General features: G+C 32.7%; 1 protein-coding gene across 8 annotated transcripts in view; it reads right to left on the bottom strand.

The window, feature by feature from the left end:
- Positions 1-6,583, bottom strand: part of LOC146996204 (cullin-5-like) — a 181,800-nt gene extending 175,217 nt beyond the window's left edge. For 3 of the 8 annotated variants that reach the window (XM_085820303.1, XM_085820304.1, XM_085820302.1), the window contains exon 1: positions 5,979-6,567. Coding sequence is in view for 5 of the 8 variants with exons in the window: in XM_085820301.1 (XP_085676427.1) it covers positions 5,979-6,076 (98 nt within the window). In the remaining 3 variants the exon portion in view is untranslated. Of the gene's footprint in view, positions 1-5,978 lie in introns of all 8 variants that reach the window. The other 5 variants (XM_085820296.1, XM_085820295.1, XM_085820301.1 and 2 more) reach the window with 4 other exon arrangements.
- Between the last annotated feature and the right edge of the window lie 12,515 nt (positions 6,584-19,098).

Raw genomic sequence — 19,098 nt, 5'->3', positions numbered from 1 at the left:
ACACATCTCAAACTGAAACATTCCACATAGATACATCATTGATCTGACGCCAACCTTGGGAATCATTATTTATTATACTTTCCTTTCATCACCGCATGTTTATCAAAACATGACAACTTCAGTAATGACTCATGTAGCGATGCCTAAACAATTTTTGGTACTTTTCCGTTTTGCCGGCGCAAGCGATAAAGTCGCCAATAATGGTACAATCGATGCCAAAAGGAATATTCTCGCTGGTAACCTTTTACGCCTCATTTTCAAAACAAGTCGCAGCTTTTTCTTATCAGATTGATTGGTTTTTTCAATACTGGCATATAATTACATAGAATTTTTATCAGATAGTTCAGTTTTATGTCTAAGGCCATTTTCAGTAGTTAAGTCAATTAGGATGCAATCACAGCTCTTACCCGAAGCCGAAAATATAGAAAAGGTAAAGTCAAGGGTTAAATTCATCAATTCTAATAAGGATACATTAGCGAAGTAAAGCACTGCAGTTTTACATAATTTTTAAGTAAGCTATTCGTACGAATTGAAATATTTCTTGCATTTAAACTTGTGTTCCAAATTAAGATTTAACTTGAAATTAATGTAGATAATTACTGAGAGCATTAGATTTTTGTAGAGTAGTTTACGTGAGATGAGATAGCTTGGGGTCACGTGATATAAACCAGCGAATTAGGATTTTGAACCATGAAAGCATAGTAAATTCTTAAATTAATGTCTTTTTACAAATTTATTGTCTTTATTTATCGGCTTTTTATAAAGTTTTAAGTGATATTAAAATGTTTATGCCTTCAAAAAATGAATTCTTAGAACTAAGATTTTTTTAATATTTTTTATGTGTATACTGTCTGTTGTCGCCAATAAAGTCTGCTTGGCGAGATTTGCGCCGGCGAAACGGAAAAGTACCCAATTTTTCTTGTTAGTAATTGAATAATAAAGGTGTATGGTAACCTTATATGTTGACATTACGCTTGGCGATGATTACAGATTTAAGTTAAATGTGCTAAAAAAATGTTTACGAGGAAACATTTACCAAACATTTCTTTCCATGTGATAAAAATAGATTTTGTTGATGATACTCATAGACTCAAAGATTAAATTTATGGCTATTTGAATTAAGAATAATTGATTTGTTATTCACATAAACCCAGAACCAGCACCAGGGCTCGTATGGCTGCAGAGACTCGGAGAATTTAGGACCCACAGAGACTGCATCAGGCGGTAAGATATCTAGCGCCGGCCTTCAATAAGGCTGAAATATATGTGGGAATTTATTTATTCAGAACTCTAATAAGCCTTAAGCACGTGAAAGAAATAGACATAAGTATGATAAATAACAAAACTAATATAATTCAGGCATAATTGTCTCAGTGCGTGATAGAAGCAAGATAAAATTTAACAGAACAACTTGTCGTTAGTCGCCAAGCTCATGATGCATAGCCAAATATGTACAGTGAAGGATAGCTAAATTTGATGATGATAGCCACTAATTTTAAAGGTTTTCGGATATAGCAAAACAAAGGCGAAATTTTCCAATTAACGGATTTTGTAAAGAAATATGGACAAGCTGTAATAAATGAGGATGATATAAAAGAAGTTTTCATTGTGATGACAATCCTTCTCAATCATCAATCAATTAATGAATGGCGAAATCTGTAGTATAGTTCTAGATCCAGAAAATACGCTACTGATAGTGAAGAAAGTGACAGAGAAGTTACTGACAACGAGAAAATTTTTATTGACAAATTAATCGGAATTCTCGAAACAGCAGTTACAGGACTTCAACAATGTAACTAAGCAAAGGATTATGCCTGTCTACAGAATTAAAGAGAATGTATTAGCGCAACAAACGGAGCAACTTAAACAACTTGCATTGAGAGAAATGTTTAATAAGGCAAACAAATCAATATTAAGCTTCTTTTTTTTTTTTTTTTTTTTTTTTTTGTAAATTTTGATACTCTTTAGGTCATAAATACTTCATTATTTCACGAACTTTATCCATGTACACGTCGATCTATTTTCACTTAAAAAAAAAAATCCCCGAATTTCACAAAAATAGCATTGTGCACTCTTTTAACTTTATCCATGTACACGTCGACCTATTTTCACTTAAAAAAAATCCCAGAATTGCACAAACTTGCATTGCACACTCCCTTTACTTTGTCCATGTACACATTGATATATTTACACTTAAAAAGTCAAAGGAGCACCAAATTCTACAATATAGGGGAAAAAAATGCAAAATCTCAATAAAATACATTTTAAACCAAAAAATAAAATAACATAGAAAAGAAAAAACATGTTATATATTTAAGCACTACCAAAAGCAAATATTCACTTACCATGATTTTCGAGTTCGCTTCGTACACCCCGAGCCACGTAAAAATCAAAATATCAATCATACTCAAATGACTTTTTTCAAACCAGGTACTCTTTCTGATCGAACACTTCACATAGTGACCATCTGAACTTTTCTTCCTACAAACCCATTCAAATCCATCTAAACGATTTTTACGTTCGACTAGACGCATATCCTTCCTACATACAAAACACTTATAATGGCTACTAAGTAAACCTACATTTACACACCAGTCAATTAAAGCTCTTTTCCCCTTTTGCTCCAAATTGTACAGAAACTTCAAATTAATCTTACTACATTCGGCCATTCTACTGTCTAAAGAATCAAACCAACACACACCACAAAAACGCTTACAAAACATCCCATGATTCAAAATTTCCCAGAATCATGCACCTGATTATGTCACAATAGGGTTTCCATAACATTCAACTACTCAGGCTACCATAAATGAAACAACAACTTGGTGATAAATCAAACAACAACTTCACCATAATACAAGGGGTACCTTAAAGTCTACTCTACCCCAATTTTTTTACTTGCTATTTTCAAGTTGGCAATTTTGAGAAACGTGCGGAGCAGTGGGTGATTCTGCACTCTCCCAGTTTGTCGCAAGGGCTCTTATAGGATTTTACCCAAATTTTAATTAACATAATCTAATATTTTAAAGTTGCAATTGCATAACATTATGGGAAGAAACGTATTCATGGAAAGGTTGTTTCACATTACGGAAAGCTTCTATCAATCTACAACTTTTATTTATTTTTAATTAAAACAAATTTTAAGACTATTTAACAGGAAGAAAGAAATAAAATAGAATGGAAATATCCCCATTATAAATAATCAATAAAGATCCTGAATTATTAAAAAAAAGTGTGGAAATTTTTCTCTTCCTAAATATTTAACATTACTGGATAAATAGTAGCATTTAGGCTGATTAGCATATTTCAGCTAAATATCCACTGTATCCTTAATTCTTACTCATCTATTACAATATAAATATACCTAAGTTTGAAAAATAATATTAGGTACTTTTCCGTTTTGCCGGCACAAACGATAAAGTCGCCAATAATGGTACAACTGATGCCAAACGGAATATCTTCGCTGGCAAACTTTTACCCTTCATTTTCAAAACCAGTTGCAGCCATTTCTTATCAGATTGATTGTTTCTTTCAATACTGACATACAATTACATAGAATTTTTACAAGATAGTTAAATTTTTTGCCCTAAGACCATTCGCGGTAATTAATTACGATGCAATCACACCACTCACCTGAACGCAAAGATATAGAAAAGGAAAATCAAGGGTTAAATTCATCAAATCTAATGAGAATGCACTAGCGAAGTAAAGCACTGCGGTTTTACATAATTTCTGAGTAAGCTATTCGTACGAATTAAAATAATTCTTGCATTTGAACTTGTATTCCATAAGATTTAACTTGAAATTAATGTAGATAATTACTGAGAGAATTATATTTTTGTAGCGTAGTTTACATGAGATAAGATCACTTGGGGTCACGTGATATGAACCGGCGAATCAGGATGAAAGCAAAGTAAATTCTTAAATTAATGTCTTTTTACAAATTTATTGTCTTTATTTATTGGTTTTTTACAAAATTTTAAACCATACTAAAATGCTTATGCCTTCAAAATAAAAAATTCTTAAAACTAACATTGGTTAAATTTTTTATGTGTATACCGTATGTTGCTGCCAATAAAGTCTGCTTGGCGAGATTTGCGCCGGCGAAATGGAAAAGTACCCAATATTATAATTAAATTGTCTTGGACTAAATATCTCACAAGATTAGTAAAGTTCTGCTTCAAGTAAGAGAAAAGCAGTTATGTAATTAATTGATAATACTGTATTATATTCTACAAGACATCTTTGTGTGTTTTCCAAGAGGTTTCACCTTTCAAATTCTGCCCTGCTTCAGAAAATATGTTATAGTGTCAAAAGCTGTTAAATACATGATTTTAGAAATTTTCAGAAAGATCATTTCAAAAATTTGGTTAATCTTTGGAACATGGTAACAGGTAGTTTGGTGACATTTTGGTAAGGTGATAAAGGTTACTAGCTAGGATTTTAGCAATAATCTGAGAAGTACACAGTTCGAATCACAGATTATTTTGTCTCAGAGAAATGAGAGATCATGAGACATGTCATGTGACATTTTCCGGAAAATTCCAAACAGGATTTTAGCTAATAAGCACTTAGAAACAATTTCGCTGCTAAAGTGCAGAATCGCCCACTTATTTGTTTGGTGCTTTTTACAAGAGTAAGAAGAATTGGATTTTTGTAATTTTTTTTTTTTTTTAATTTTTATTTTTTAAGTGAAAATAGGTCAATGTGTACATGGATAAAGTCATTTTTGTGTGCGCAATACCAAAGTCTGCACAATGCCATTTTTGTGCAATTCTGGGATTTTTTTTAAGTTATAATAGGTTGATGTGTACATAGATATCGTGTATATGCAATTCTTAAAAATGCAGCAAGCAGTGGGCGATTCTACACTTCCTCCCAATTTCGCACCTAATCTTCGTCATGATTAAGCACTTTTGTTCCATAAAAGTTCTAGCATAAGCGTAATTCGGCTAGCAGATTGTTGGAAAAAATTTTGAGTAAAAAAAAAAAATAAAATAAAACATGGCTTTACTTCGTGAAAACAAAATGGCATCCAAAAAAAAAAAAACTAGCAGGTTGCTGTAGCAGGGATGGTCGCCAAAGTTTCGCCAAGTTACCATAATCCGAAGATTCACCAAAAATTTTACTAAAAAATTCCCTTTTTCTACTTGCAAACTAATAACAAATTTAAGAGTTTCTAGTTTATTTACAGTGTGAGCTCCATCTAAGGTATTTTGTGCGTTATGGCATTTTGTCCCATTTTTAACGAGCATTTTAAGCTAAACATACAGTTCTGAAGAATAATGGTCAACTTAATATAACATGTGACATGACGAAAATATAGTCAGCCTATTTTTGAACTTATACTTAACATCTGGATTTATTGTAAAATGAAGACTAAGAAAACGCATAATTCAAGGAAACTAACATTTTATACTTTTAGTTTCGCACATTTAAATATTCTGGCACTTTTTTAGGAAACTACACATATTCGATTACATTTGGATATCAAACATTTTACTTTAATTGTATATTGAATTCCTACATACAAACAGATCACGAATATAAATATTTTCGCTCTAGCGTAGAACTGAGTGCCCCTTCGCTTCACGACAACTTTTTTAAATTTTGGCGATGAAACCTTACTTCTGGTTACCATGATAGTTTTAACTCTGTTTTAGCTTCCTGATTTTATTTAAATGAAAATAGATTGATGTGTACATGGGCAAATTTAAGGCAGTGCGCAATGCCTAGTTTGTGCAATTCTAGGATTTTTTTTTAAGTGAAAACAGATCAATGTGTTCATGGACACAGAGTCTGTACAATTCTTTGACTTCTTATTTTTGTTTTGTGTAGCGACCATCAAGAAATTGTACCTTCCTGGTGCCGATCTTGGCATCAAAAAAAGAATCGCCAAAAAACAAGGGGCACCCAATTGTAAACTTTTACCAATATTTTGTGTATTTGAAAAAATATATATATAAGTGAATACATACACAGCAAGCCTTTTGAAGCGTTCTTCTTCATCACCCGCATCAATATCCATTGAAGTCTCGGAACTTTTAAAAAGAAAAGCACACGGTAAATAACACATTTGTTCATTGGCGCAAACACAACCGGCGAATCAGCTTTACGTTTCAACGTTGCCAAATCGCGCAATTTTCGACAAAACTATGCTGCCAAAATTCATGTGCTTGCGTTTTTGGGAAATTTTCCCTGCTCTTTTTTCTTAAACGCACATATGTTAAAATAACTTTTCTATTAAAATTAATTTATAATAAAAAGATCTTGCCCCCCAGATGGTATAGTGTTTAGGAGCTACTCTAATTTTTCATTATTTAATTTCTTCAAATATAATGCAAGACTCTAACATTTGGTGGCAACAGTTTGAAAAGTAAAACGAACATTTATAATAGTGATTCAACGGGGAGATCAGAGATCATTATTCGTTAAGTAGTGTTCGACCCGAGGGCCTTTACCACTACATGTTTATCAATCCCCTAAGGACCTGTAAAAGTTCGTTAAATTCCATAAACTGGAAAAGTCGTATGCATTTGTAATAAAAGTGCAAAGTCTTCAGTTGCGAAGAAGTTGATCAGGGGTGACGCTGTAGCCTTGGCTACTAATGTTTAAAATTAATTTATGACTAGTAACAGCATGAATTATAAACAAATAGCTAAGTTATTGCATTTTATTTTCCAGCTATCGAAATGCGACGCTACGAGCAACGTTTTGAAACCAAAACCTAGCAATCATGAATCAGAACTAGAACTAGTTGCCATTCAGCATAAAGAAATTTAAATATAAATATGAATATTAACAAAATATTAAAGTTAATTTTATAAAATAATTAAACACATGAACAAATATATGAAATAAAAAATAATTATTTCTCATGCAATAACTGGGCCACTACACTACTCCCCCACCAGTAACTAAGTTACGTTACGAAGATGGAGAAATAGGTAGTAACTAGTATTGCAGTGTTAACCACTATCAAAATAATTTAGTCAGTCCTTGAATCTAACAGGTAAACGTATAGTTCTGCCTGTGCGAGAAGGTTTTTGATTCACATCCGAATTTGAGTCCGGTCTCTGCAAATTACTGTAGTCAGGTTGTATCAACTGAGAATTTTCCTCAGCTAAAATATATGCTGGTTTCAGGCGATCTAGGGATACATTAACATGTTTTCCTTTTGTGCTAATAGTAAAATATTTGTCCTTGCGATCAATAACAGGAAATGGTCCTTCATAAGGAGGTTCCAAAGGTTTTTTTTATCCGATCTATTCGCTGAAACACACGAGAACAAGTTTTTAAGTCTTTATGGACAAATATCTGTTCAGATGAATTTTTACGAATTAGTCTCGGTCCAACAACTTCCATCTGTTTCTGGAGTTTATTAGCAAAAGTCTCCGATGCTGTCTGGATACTTGGTTCGCTGAAAAACTCGCCAGGAAGTCTGAGACTCTGGCCATAAACTACTTGCGCAATAGAATGATTGGTATCTTCTTGAATAGTGCTGTTGAATAGTTTACAAACCCAAAAGTACTGTTGGTAACGTGTCCGTCCAAGATATGTTGTTGTGGGCTTTTAATGCTGTTTTCAATGTTCGATGAAGGCGCTCAACATTGCCATTACACGAGGGGTGGTAGGCAGTAGTGTGTTGTAAATTGATGCCACAGATTTTGGACAAAGCTCGTAATGTATCACTTTTAAATTGGGATCCACGATCACTAATGAGTTTACTTGGCGTTCCGAAACGCGCAATCCAATTGCTATAAAAGGTTCTTGCGACGTTCTCAGCAGAAATATTTTCTAAAGGAATTGCTTCCATCCAATTCGAAAATCTATCTATGCAAGTAAGACAATAAATATTCCCTTTAGATGGTGGAAGTGGTCCTATGAGATCGATATGGATGACAGAAAATCTTCCTGGTGATACTTCAAAATCACCTAATTTTGTTTTGGTGTGCCGATTGATTTTAGCTTTTTGGCAATGAATGCAGGTTCTTGTCCACAACTGTACATCTTTTTTTATGTTAGGCCAAATGAATTTTGATGTCATTAATTTCATAGTCGATTTTATTCCTGGATGTGATAAACCATGAATTCTTTGAAAGACGTGTTTTCTGAAAGCCTGAGGAATATACGGCCGAACATGTTTAGTTGATGTATCACACCACAAATATTTCCCCGATGGTAGAGAACATTGCTTGAAATTCAAGGAAGTAGTGGTTTGCAAACTCTTCAGTTCTTCATCTTGAGTTTGTTCATCAGCTATTTTATCATAATCTATCGATGAAATTTCATTAACTCTAGATAACGTATCCGCCACAATATTATTCTCACCTTTTAAATATTTGATATCAGTCGAAACCTGGGAGATGTATTGAAGTTGGCGAGCATGTCTAGGTGTTGCTTTGTCAAGTTTTTGACGAAAGGCGAATATTAAGGGCTTGTGATCTGTATAAATTGTAAATACTCTTCCTTCTAGATAATGCTTAAAGTGTCTAACTGAAAGATATATGCTTAATAGTTCTCTATCATAGGTGCTATATTTTTGCTGAGTATCACTTAATTTTTTTTTTCATATTGTTGCAACACTGAGCCAATCGCCGTATCTGAAGCATCTGTAAATAACGCCAGAGGTAATTCAGAATTGGGAAAAGACAACAGTGCCGTGTTCACCAGGTCATTCTTGCACGTTTCAAACTGTTTTTCAGCTTCTTCAGTCCATTCGATTTTACGTTTGTCCCTCTTTTTAGCTCCCTTGAGATACGCATGTAACAATGCTTGATTCTTCGCTGCATCCTTTATATAACGACGATAAAAGTTAAGTATTCCAAGAAAGGTTCTAAGTTCATGAATTGTTTCTGGTCGTTTGTAGTTAGTAATAGCTTGAACTCTTTCTGGCAAAGGACGGGAACCCTTAGGTGTAATTAGGTAGCCTAGAAACTCGATTTGGGGAACAGCAAAGACAGATTTTGAAACATTAATTCTTAACCCAAATGTATGTAATCTTTCGAAAACTAATTTAAGGTGATTTTCGTGTTCTTCATGGGTACTGGATGCAATGAGTATATCGTCTAAATAGGGAAAAACGAATTCTAATCCTCTAAAGACTTCGTGAATAAATCTTTGGAACGTTGCAGGAGCATTTTTTAAACCGAAACTCATTACATTAAATTCGTATAAACCGAAAGGAGTGATGATAGCCGTTTTACATTTGTCTTCTTCTGCAATGGGAATTTGAAAATAAGCTTTGAATAAATCAATTTTAGAAAAAATATTTGTACCTCTTAAAATATGATGAAAATCTTCAATGCGAGGAATTGGGTATCGATCAGGTATCGTCTGCGCATTCAATCGTCGGTAGTCTCCGCAAGGACGATATGAACCATCCTTTTTCGTAACAAGGTGCAAGGGGCTTGACCACTGGGAGTTTGATGGACGAATTATTCCATTGTCAAGCATAAATTTAAATTCCTCTTTAGCTATAGCTAAGCGTTTTGGATCGAGCTGTCGTGCCTTTGAATAAACGGGTTGACCAACAGTCGAAATAAAATGTGTAACACCATGTTTAATTTGTGTAGGAAAAAGGTTAGGTTTAGAAATTTCGGGATATTTCGACAGTAAATCGAAAATTTTTATGGATTTATTTAATGTGGTTACTGAGTAATCACTGGAAATAGCAGCGACATCACACTGGACACAAAGCTGTGTTACGCCATCAATTAATTTTTTCTTATTTATATCGACAAGCAATTTATATTTGTGAAGAAAGTCAGCTCCTAAAATACCTTTTGTGACATCAGCAATTATGAATGGAAACTGAAAATCACGACGTAATCCCAAATCAAGAGTTAGCGTTTTTATGCCATAAGTGGAAATATCTGTGCCATTAGCTGCATACAGTTTATATTCAGTTTTACATTTATTCTGTGAAGTAGCAGGAATTATGCTTACGTCAGCTCCGCTATCAATAAGAAAGTGCAAATTTGATCTTCGGTCACGAACGAATAAACGAAATTTGCGACAATCCTTCATATTTTCTGCAGCAGCGTTTGCCGCTGAACCTACTGCAGATTCGAGTTTTCCTGGTTTTTGAAATCGTTTTTTACCCAAGCACACGGAGGCTTGCATTTCTCTAGAATGAATTTTGCTCCAAAACGAAAGTGATAAAAACAAAATTTGCCAGTAGGGTCATATCGTTTACGAGGTTGGCTTCGAGATCGTGAACGTGAATTACGTAAATCCGAGTCCCTTCGTCTTGAGCGAATGGTTACTTGATCAATTTTTTGTTCAAGAAAGGTAATTCTTTGCAACAAATCATTTGCGGGAACAGAAGGAGCATTAGTACTAAATACTTCTGGTTTCCGATTCATATCACTAATTTTATCTGCCATAGACGCTAACTTGGTTACATCTTCATCACTAACTAATAATATATTTTTATGGAGTCAGGTAGCTTCTCCAGCCATAATGTTTTGATTAGATTTTCAGACACATCTGTAGTAGCAACTGATCTCAACTTCTGCAAACGTTGGCTTGGTTTCATGTCTCCAAGTTCGATACCAGTAATCAAACGTTTAATCCGTACATTTTCACTTTCTTTGAATAAATGTAATAACCTAATTTTAGCATCCGAATATTTTGTGGCACTATCGTTCGTTACAATGTCCCAAATATTTTCGACGAACTTAGGTTCAAGCTGTGAAACTAAATAATTAAATTTCGTTTCTTCTGAAACGATATTTCTAAGTTTGAACTGAGCTTCAACTTGAAAAAAAAATATTTCCGGTTTATCAATCCAAAAAGGAGGTATTTTCACACTCACCTTATGAAGCTCCGGTGACTGTATCGTATCTTTCATAGCAGTTTCAGAAGAGTCATTTGTTGACATTTCGAAAATTAATCAGGGTCACCACGATGTAGCCTTGGCTACTAATGTTTAAAATTAATTTATGACTAGTAACAGCATGAATTATAAACAAATAGCTAAGTTATTGCATTTTATTTTCCAGCTATCGAAATGCGACGCTACGAGCAACGTTTTGAAACCAAAACCTAGCAATCATGAATCAGAACTAGAACTAGTTGCCATTCAGCATAAAGAAATTTAAATATAAATATGAATATTAACAAAATATTAAAGTTAATTTTATAAAATAATTAAACACATGAACAAATATATGAAATAAAAAATAATTATTTCTCATGCAATAACTGGGTCACTACAACGCCATATATCGGCCACAGATGAAGTTTTCGTTGGATAAGCTATAATAGCAACTAATAATTTTGGCATATCTTTTACACATTATCGTAGATTTGACACAGTATCGTACAGTAAAAATGGAAAATAATATATACAAGTCCCAGAACTTTTTTTTCTTTCGTCTGAGGCGAAAGTACCTATATCTTAATACTCATAGGGAAGGAGACGCGTATTTCCAAACCCTACCCCACTTTTCAAATTTTTGACGTCACGGAAATATCGACTAGTTTGGCAAGACGCCTACCCCACTTTTGACTACTACGGTGCGCTTTCGAAAGAATTGTGCTCCTGAATAGTGTGTTTAGGTGCTAATTGTGAGATTTTCGCAATTTAAATTATTATGAGTGGAAATTTACGCAAAATCTTTAGTGAATGGTTATTGTTTAACGCCGTAGTGTATTTGAGGAAAGAGGAGAATAATTCACTGCTGATGTATACATTAACAGTATGAAAAGTCTGGAAGGTGATAAATGCAATCGGCAATAAATGTGCTGCATTTCATCGCAAAATTCAGCGACGCCAGTAAAATAAACGAAAGTGTTTGAAAAACTTATCCACATCTGAAGCCACTATACAAAAATTATATGTGTGCCAATACAGCAATTTAAATAAAAAAAAAAATTGCAGAAAACTTCAGATCAAGGAATAAGAATTGCAGTGCCTCTATGTGCTTAAAAACTACGAAGCATTCTGCAGACTTTCGTGCCAAAATCAAGTTTGACAAATAGATTAATACATTTTATTGTTTCTTTTAGTGTATATATTTCAAAATTATTAAAATAACTTGAACAGTTGTTTAATTGCTTAAAACAGCAATAAAGTTCATTTATAAAGATACACAAGGAACTTCATAATTCATTGCTTTGATGAACAACTGAAATTTACTAAACTACCTAACTTTATAACATTAAATATCTTTGTAACTGTGTTATTATGCTCTGTTTTATAAAAGTTTAACTGGTTCTAAAAGCTAACTACTAACTAAAAGCTTAGTTACTTACTATTCATTTGTTATACATTAAAATATTTTCTGATTTATTTACTAAATGTATTAAGAATTTCCATACATGCTTGTGCAGTGTGAATGCATGTTTGTGTAATGAACTTTGATTTTCATGAACGAAAAAGAAATACAATCTCCGAATAAGTGTTTTCCAGTTCCTGTGTTTAGCTGTAAAAGTAAATTCACTTCAAGTATGTGTCTGTGTAATTTTGACGATGTAAATGCTGAAATGTATGTATAGTAAAAACTCGACAAAAAAAATATCCGGAAAGCTCTTGAAATTTTGGATAGCCGAGCATATAAAAAATGAAATATTGTAATAAGTGAATGTAAGAATAAACTTAGTCTAAAATCATAAAAACAGTTCATCTTATTTGTATCAACTTGACTATCAAAAGCCAATATTTAATATTATGCACGATTTTGAAAAAAATGTATGCTGCTGATCTTTGGAATATGATAACGGGTGATTTTTACAATGGTTGTTATGTGGATTAAGACTGCAAGTTGAGACTTTAAATATGAACAATAGTAATCTGAAAATTTGAAGTAGTAATTTCATATCCAACAATCTCTGCCAAATAACTTCTATGTTTTAAGTAATTAAAAAATATATTTTAACCACTTATTATTAATTTTATAAAGTATATTCTATAATTTAAATTTTATTTACTTTCATCTATTTTTAATGTTTGCCATTATAAATTTCATACTATGTACTTTTTTAAGATTTCATAGTTGCTAATTAAACTTCCTTTACAATTTATTTAGTTATTCTATACTTACAGTTATATTTTATGTAAGAAAGGGATTTATGTGCAAGAGATATACAGTGAAAGTCATTTAACACAAAACTGAGGGGACTGAAATATTTTTTCGTGTTAAAGAATATTGAAAAGAAAAAAAAAGCATATATTCAACAAAATTAAGCTTAGCTAAATTAAGCTAATCCGATCCCTAAAGATCCTTCACCTTCGGACTTATCCAAAATAAAAACTGCGATCAAATCTTCGCAAATCATTTCAAGCAACTTAAAACATTCGCTTATCCCATCTGTTGCGAATTGTGCCAGATTATATGTTCTTCCCAAAATTCATAAAAGTGGTATTCCTTTCCGCCCTATTGTATCAAATTTAGGTACTGCCTCGTATCCATTAGCTAAATATTTAGTTTCTAGATTTTCCACTCTATTAGACAATAACATTTACACCATAAAAAATTCAATAGAGTTTGTAAAAAAGGTTAAAAACATTTCTCCTCGTAATTTACTCATGGTTTCTTTTGATGTAAAATCATTATTCACCAATGTCCCAGTGGAGGGTGCATTAAGATGTCTAGAAACCAGACTTCGCGAATTTCATTTCTCTTGCATCGAAATTGATGAGCTAATTTCTCTCACTCAACTCTGTTTGAAACAAACACATTTTGTTTTCCAAAATAAATATTACAAGCAAACTGAGGGATTAGCCATGGGAAGCCCCCTCAGTCCCATCCTGGCTGATATCTACATGCATTATTATGAATCAAAATTGTTTGAAACTTTAAACTTCCCGGCATGGTTCCGCTACGTAGACGATACTTTTACCCTGTTTGAAGGTAATAAAGATGATTTAAATAGAGTTCTTTCAACAATGAATTCTATTGATCCTGCTATTCAGTTCACTTTTGAACTTGAGACTTGCAATTCTCTTCCGTTTCTCGACATTCTGGTCACACGCAACACATCCAACTTCAGTACTACAGTTTACCGTAAACCTTCATCGGTTTGCCTTCCACCACACTTTAAATCATGTCATCCGACTAAACAAAAGTTAGCTTCATTTTATTCCTATGTTTTCCGTGCTCTTCAAGTTTGCTCCTCCAAACTAGCCCTTGATGAAGAACTAAATTATTTAAAAGCAATAGCTATTGACAGGGGCTTTTCACCTAACATTATTAATCAAGCAGTTAAAAAATTCTCATCTCAACACACTAAAAGCCACACTCTTATTTTAGGAGATTATAAAAATTCTGTTGTTATTCCCTTCTTTCCATCAATTAGCTATAAAGTTGCACATATTTTGCAGAAATTTAACTTTCGGGTTGTTTACTCTCCCATCAATAAAATTCCAACTTCTAAACTCAAGGACCCCATTCCGGATATGAATTCCTGGGGTATTTACTGCATAGCAGCTTTCCCTTGACCAAGAGTTCGCATTGCATACGTAAATCTTCTGTTTAGCTCTGATATATTTTTTCGGACACCCATCATATTAGAGTTTGTGAAAGTTCTTTTACATGAACACTTTGAGCATAGTAACTCAAATTTTGAGCTTAAACCATGATGAAATAGTTCACTTAAATGAACATTACAAATTTTACAACATAAATTATTTTCAATACATTGAAATAGGATATCCAAATCAAATAGTCTATAACCACTAAAATTAGGCTCTAAAGTTATCTTTATCTCTTGGTGACAAAACAGTGTCACTATTTAATTTTTTAAACGAAGAACTGACACCACACTTCTTATTCATTGTATCATTATGCTGATTTCCCTGGAACTTTCTTTTCTTTGGTCGATGAATATAAGATCTTTTATTTTTTACATCTTCCTCACAATTTTCCATAATTATCAGGTGATAAAAATACTAAACAAAAACTGCAATGTTATAATAAAAACACCTTCAAAAAAGTCAAAAGAAATTTAGAAATCGCAAAAGAGCTTGTAAACAATCACGTTTCACGCTAATCCAAAGCTGGAGTAAGATTTCAACACATGCCTATGTTAGATTCCTACGTTAGAATAGTGCTATGTATAAATCTAATATATTCCTAAGTCGCGCTTTCGAGACATGAAAAACGCAGTTTGAGTTTTGTCAATCGGCCCAGTAGAACGGGAGATATAGCACAGTCCTCCTTTTTTTTTTTTTTTTTTTAGCTTGATAACACGTCAGCACTGTTTTTCCACCATCTCAAAATAAATTATGAAGATTTGTGCTTATGCAACTAGTTGAATTTCAACAGAAATACACGTTCATATGAAAACGTTGAAGCTCTTTTAAAGGGCCGGTTTTATACCTTTATGCAAATGTAATTCTACCGCATATAGCAGTACTTCCCTGTTCGCTGAATTACTTTCACACTGAGTCTTCCGATGAGAATTTTCCTAATTAAATACCAAAGGATGAATGATTATAAATTTCAAAGCACCTACTATCTTAACGATCGTTTCACTCAAAATCAAATATTCGAAAAGTGAGCAGAAAGGCAAAATAGACAATAGCTAAACATGCGAACATTGAATGTGAATAGCACTTTATTGTTGGTCTGCTGCCTTTTAATAGCTAAGATAGTACTTGCCAGAAACCGAAGATTATCCAACTGTGGGCATTGTGGTAAGAAGTCCTTTAATGAGTTCTCCAGCCGAGTAAACGTAAATGCGATTAACCTCTCGAAGCCGGCTGGTACAGCAGTTGTACAAGGAGAATGACTTTCTCAGACGCCGGCATCGGTACAACTGTCGTACCATCCATGCCCTCCCCATTTTAGAGAATCGCCTATCTGTAGATCTTTGGGTGGTCCATTGTCGCTGCTCAGAGTAGCCGCTGGCTACGCATTATTTCCCTCTTCTTATCAGTTTAGCTACATTTTGGCAAAAACCGCAGGTTTCGTCTCGCGCCAATATACTTGAAAATTAAATAGAGGCCATCTCTTTCTCAATCTGTCTCATAATTTTAATGCTATTTTTTTTAGTACTGACTTTTGCTATGATTAAAACGTCAGCGATTTTGCACGCTCTTTAAGCTTACCATATTTAATGTTCTTTAATCATAACAAATAAGAATAGATTAATATTTTAGATTTCATGCCCTTCTAGAAAATAGGTAAAACCGTTTTTATCGTTTACTCGTTTACTTCCTTTTCATACTTATGAATAATAAGATTTTATTTTGACATTGTTTTGTGGAGTGCATAAAACCCTTAAGAACTGTCAACTCTTTCAAAGTGCTTCTATTATGCAGGCAATTTTGTCTGATTTATCAGGAGATAAATAAGAGACAATTGTATGCATAATAGTTTTTCTGATTTTCATTCATTCAGTGATTGCTTTCAATGATTTTCATTGATTGTAAATTAAATAAAATCAATTTATCTTTACACCCTCTTTTAGGATGAGATCTGCCAAAAAATATTTAAATATCAGTAAAGCTCACGTTACTTCTAAACTGAATCAAAACATCAGTTAAATGTTATAAAATTTTGGCCAGTTTTATTTGCTGAAATTCTTATACTCTTCAAAAGATAGAGAGAATTCAGACAAGTTGATAAAAAAATATTTTAAAAAAGTTGTTATTTTGTCTGTAATAAGGTGTATGTCAACTTACTACTAAATGTATGAAAATTAGGATTGGATTACGGAAAAGCACGCGAACGCTATCTGCTTAAGGGAATGGATGCTTTCGTGTAAACCTTTTTAAGAGAAAATTGCTCGCATTTACATTCCTGGTGGAAAACTCCACATGTAATCAACCCGTTCTTCGGTATTGATTGGATTAATTTGTTCGCTTACTGAATTACATCAAAGCACCCAACGATTACCTGTATAAGGGGAGTTATGTCTTCGCGGAGGACTTTCTAAGAGAAGCTGGCTTGCATTTACGTTACACAAAAACCATGACTCCAACTATTTATCCGGGATTCAAATCCAAGCGAGCTATAAGTGTTCAGCCACCTTTACCGCTTTACTGAAGAGCAGGTAAAAATATTGATAAAGGAAAAGTATTGAATTAACCGGTTTAATTTACTAACCTATATTTCTCAATCGACAGTACATAAATTACGCATATGAGGGGGATTATTTGTGAATAAATAAACTGTATTGCACTTTTATCCACTATGTCATATTACAATGGAATTATTGCATTTCAAAGTTATTTCTCATGAATTAATTTTGCTCTTCATGATTTTTGATATTTTCAAAGAGAAAATTCCACACTTTAAATAAAAATATACACGAGAAGATACTTTATGCACAATTTGGCGTAAACGGTTTTCTTAATTTTGCTTTGAAAATATTGCAGGGTAATCGTTTTCATTACTGGAAGAAATATAAAAAACAAATTTACTACATGGTATCAACACCCAATATTTCCTTATTCTTTTGAAAACGTGAAAGATTACTCTTTCTAAAATAAATTGGAAAATATATTATGTGCAAATAGAATATTCGTTGAAAATGAAATAGACTTCAACTTTTGGATATAACGATAGTTTTAGACGAAATTTCTACCTATGGAAAGAAATTGACGTATAATTAATTTTTCATGAACATTTAAAACTGTTCTCAAAATTCTTTTGATGATTGCATGTATAAGTCACGAATTTTTTTCTCGGCTAACATAAACAAAAGCCAATTTTACAAAGAAAAATTCTCGTTAAAGATATACCTTCTTTGCCTGATAGTCCAATGTAATATTTGTTAAAATTAATTATTAAACGCAACCAATGTATCTCGGATTTTGATTTTTATATTATAATAACAAAATTATCGAAAAAAGCAGATTTAAATCTCTGTTATTGTTATGTAAAGCTTTATTATTGCTGTAAGTTCATCTCAAAATCTATTTGTATTGAATCTCATTCTAATCATCTAATGGTAATAAATATTATTATTATTATTTCATTAAATTAGTCATTACCATTATTTTATTAATGAAAATATGTTATTAAAAATCGCATTCCGGCCTGCAGACTTACAGATCTAGTCTGTATTTACTATATTTTGTTAAATTTTGTTCTCGCTTGCTAATTTCTAATACGAAAATACGCGAATATAAATGAAGAGTGAAAACAAAGTTAAAAAATTCACAAATTATTTACGAGATTGATTAGAAATAGTGAATGAAATATAAACATTGCATACATTTTGTTCTAAATAAAGTGTGCACTGGATATGCATCCAGTACTGCACATTTATTTATGCACTATTTATTTAGAATTTTGCTTTCACTTAAATATGAAAGCAAAATAATCATCGAAAAAATTGCAAATCTAGCAACTCCTCTACTATGGGACGTAGGCGTCCGACAAACATGTAAATTTTACTTCATCCATGGAGGGGAACTGACGACTTTTCTCATTAGGAAAATGTCAAAGAGGGGGCAAAACTGTTTCGGATTGCGCTGGTCTGAAAGCTATAATATGAGAATTTCGGCCCGGTTTTAGAAGGTTAAGAGGGTAATGCTTGAGAACCTATTGTAATAATTTTGTGGAAACATTTATTTGGAAGAACGTTTATAAAAGTATAAAGAAACATTACAATGAGAGAGAAAATATAAATTATTATCAGGTTTTAGTCAAATTATCTGTATATGAAACGTCGAAATGGTAATATGAGGAGTATTTTATTCATTTGTGTAAGCATTTTATTTACTTGCATACCAACGAGTTCTGACGAAAAGTCTGCATAGATTTATTACCTAATTATTGGCACTTTTTGCAGACGCAAATGAGATCTAATCAGAAAATAATCAAGAATCTGAATCAGTCAATCATCAACACGCACATTCTAAATCAGATTTCTGAATTACTTTCTTGAAGCGTTTACGGTCCAAATAAAACTGAAGAAACATTTTAAACACAAAACAAAGCAGCAGAAGTGTGATAAGTATATATTACTATAAAGCCAACACTCTGTCAGTTAAAGACAAAGTAGTTTGATTAAATAAACAAGGTGAACAGAGACACAGTTGTAGCCGTTTGTAATTTTAAAGTACATAAAGCGCAGGAGTATATGAGAAAACTAGTGAGTAGCACATTGGTTACAATTTTTATTATAAACATGCTGAAA

The sequence above is a fragment of the Stegodyphus dumicola genome, chromosome 7 (assembly GCF_044657685.1).
Source record: "Stegodyphus dumicola isolate Sdum_Otavi_A_Nest chromosome 7, ASM4465768v1".
Taxonomy (NCBI): Eukaryota; Metazoa; Arthropoda; class Arachnida; order Araneae; family Eresidae; genus Stegodyphus; species Stegodyphus dumicola.
The sequence above is the reverse complement of the archived record's forward strand: the minus strand, read 5'-3'. Positions and strand labels throughout refer to the sequence as shown.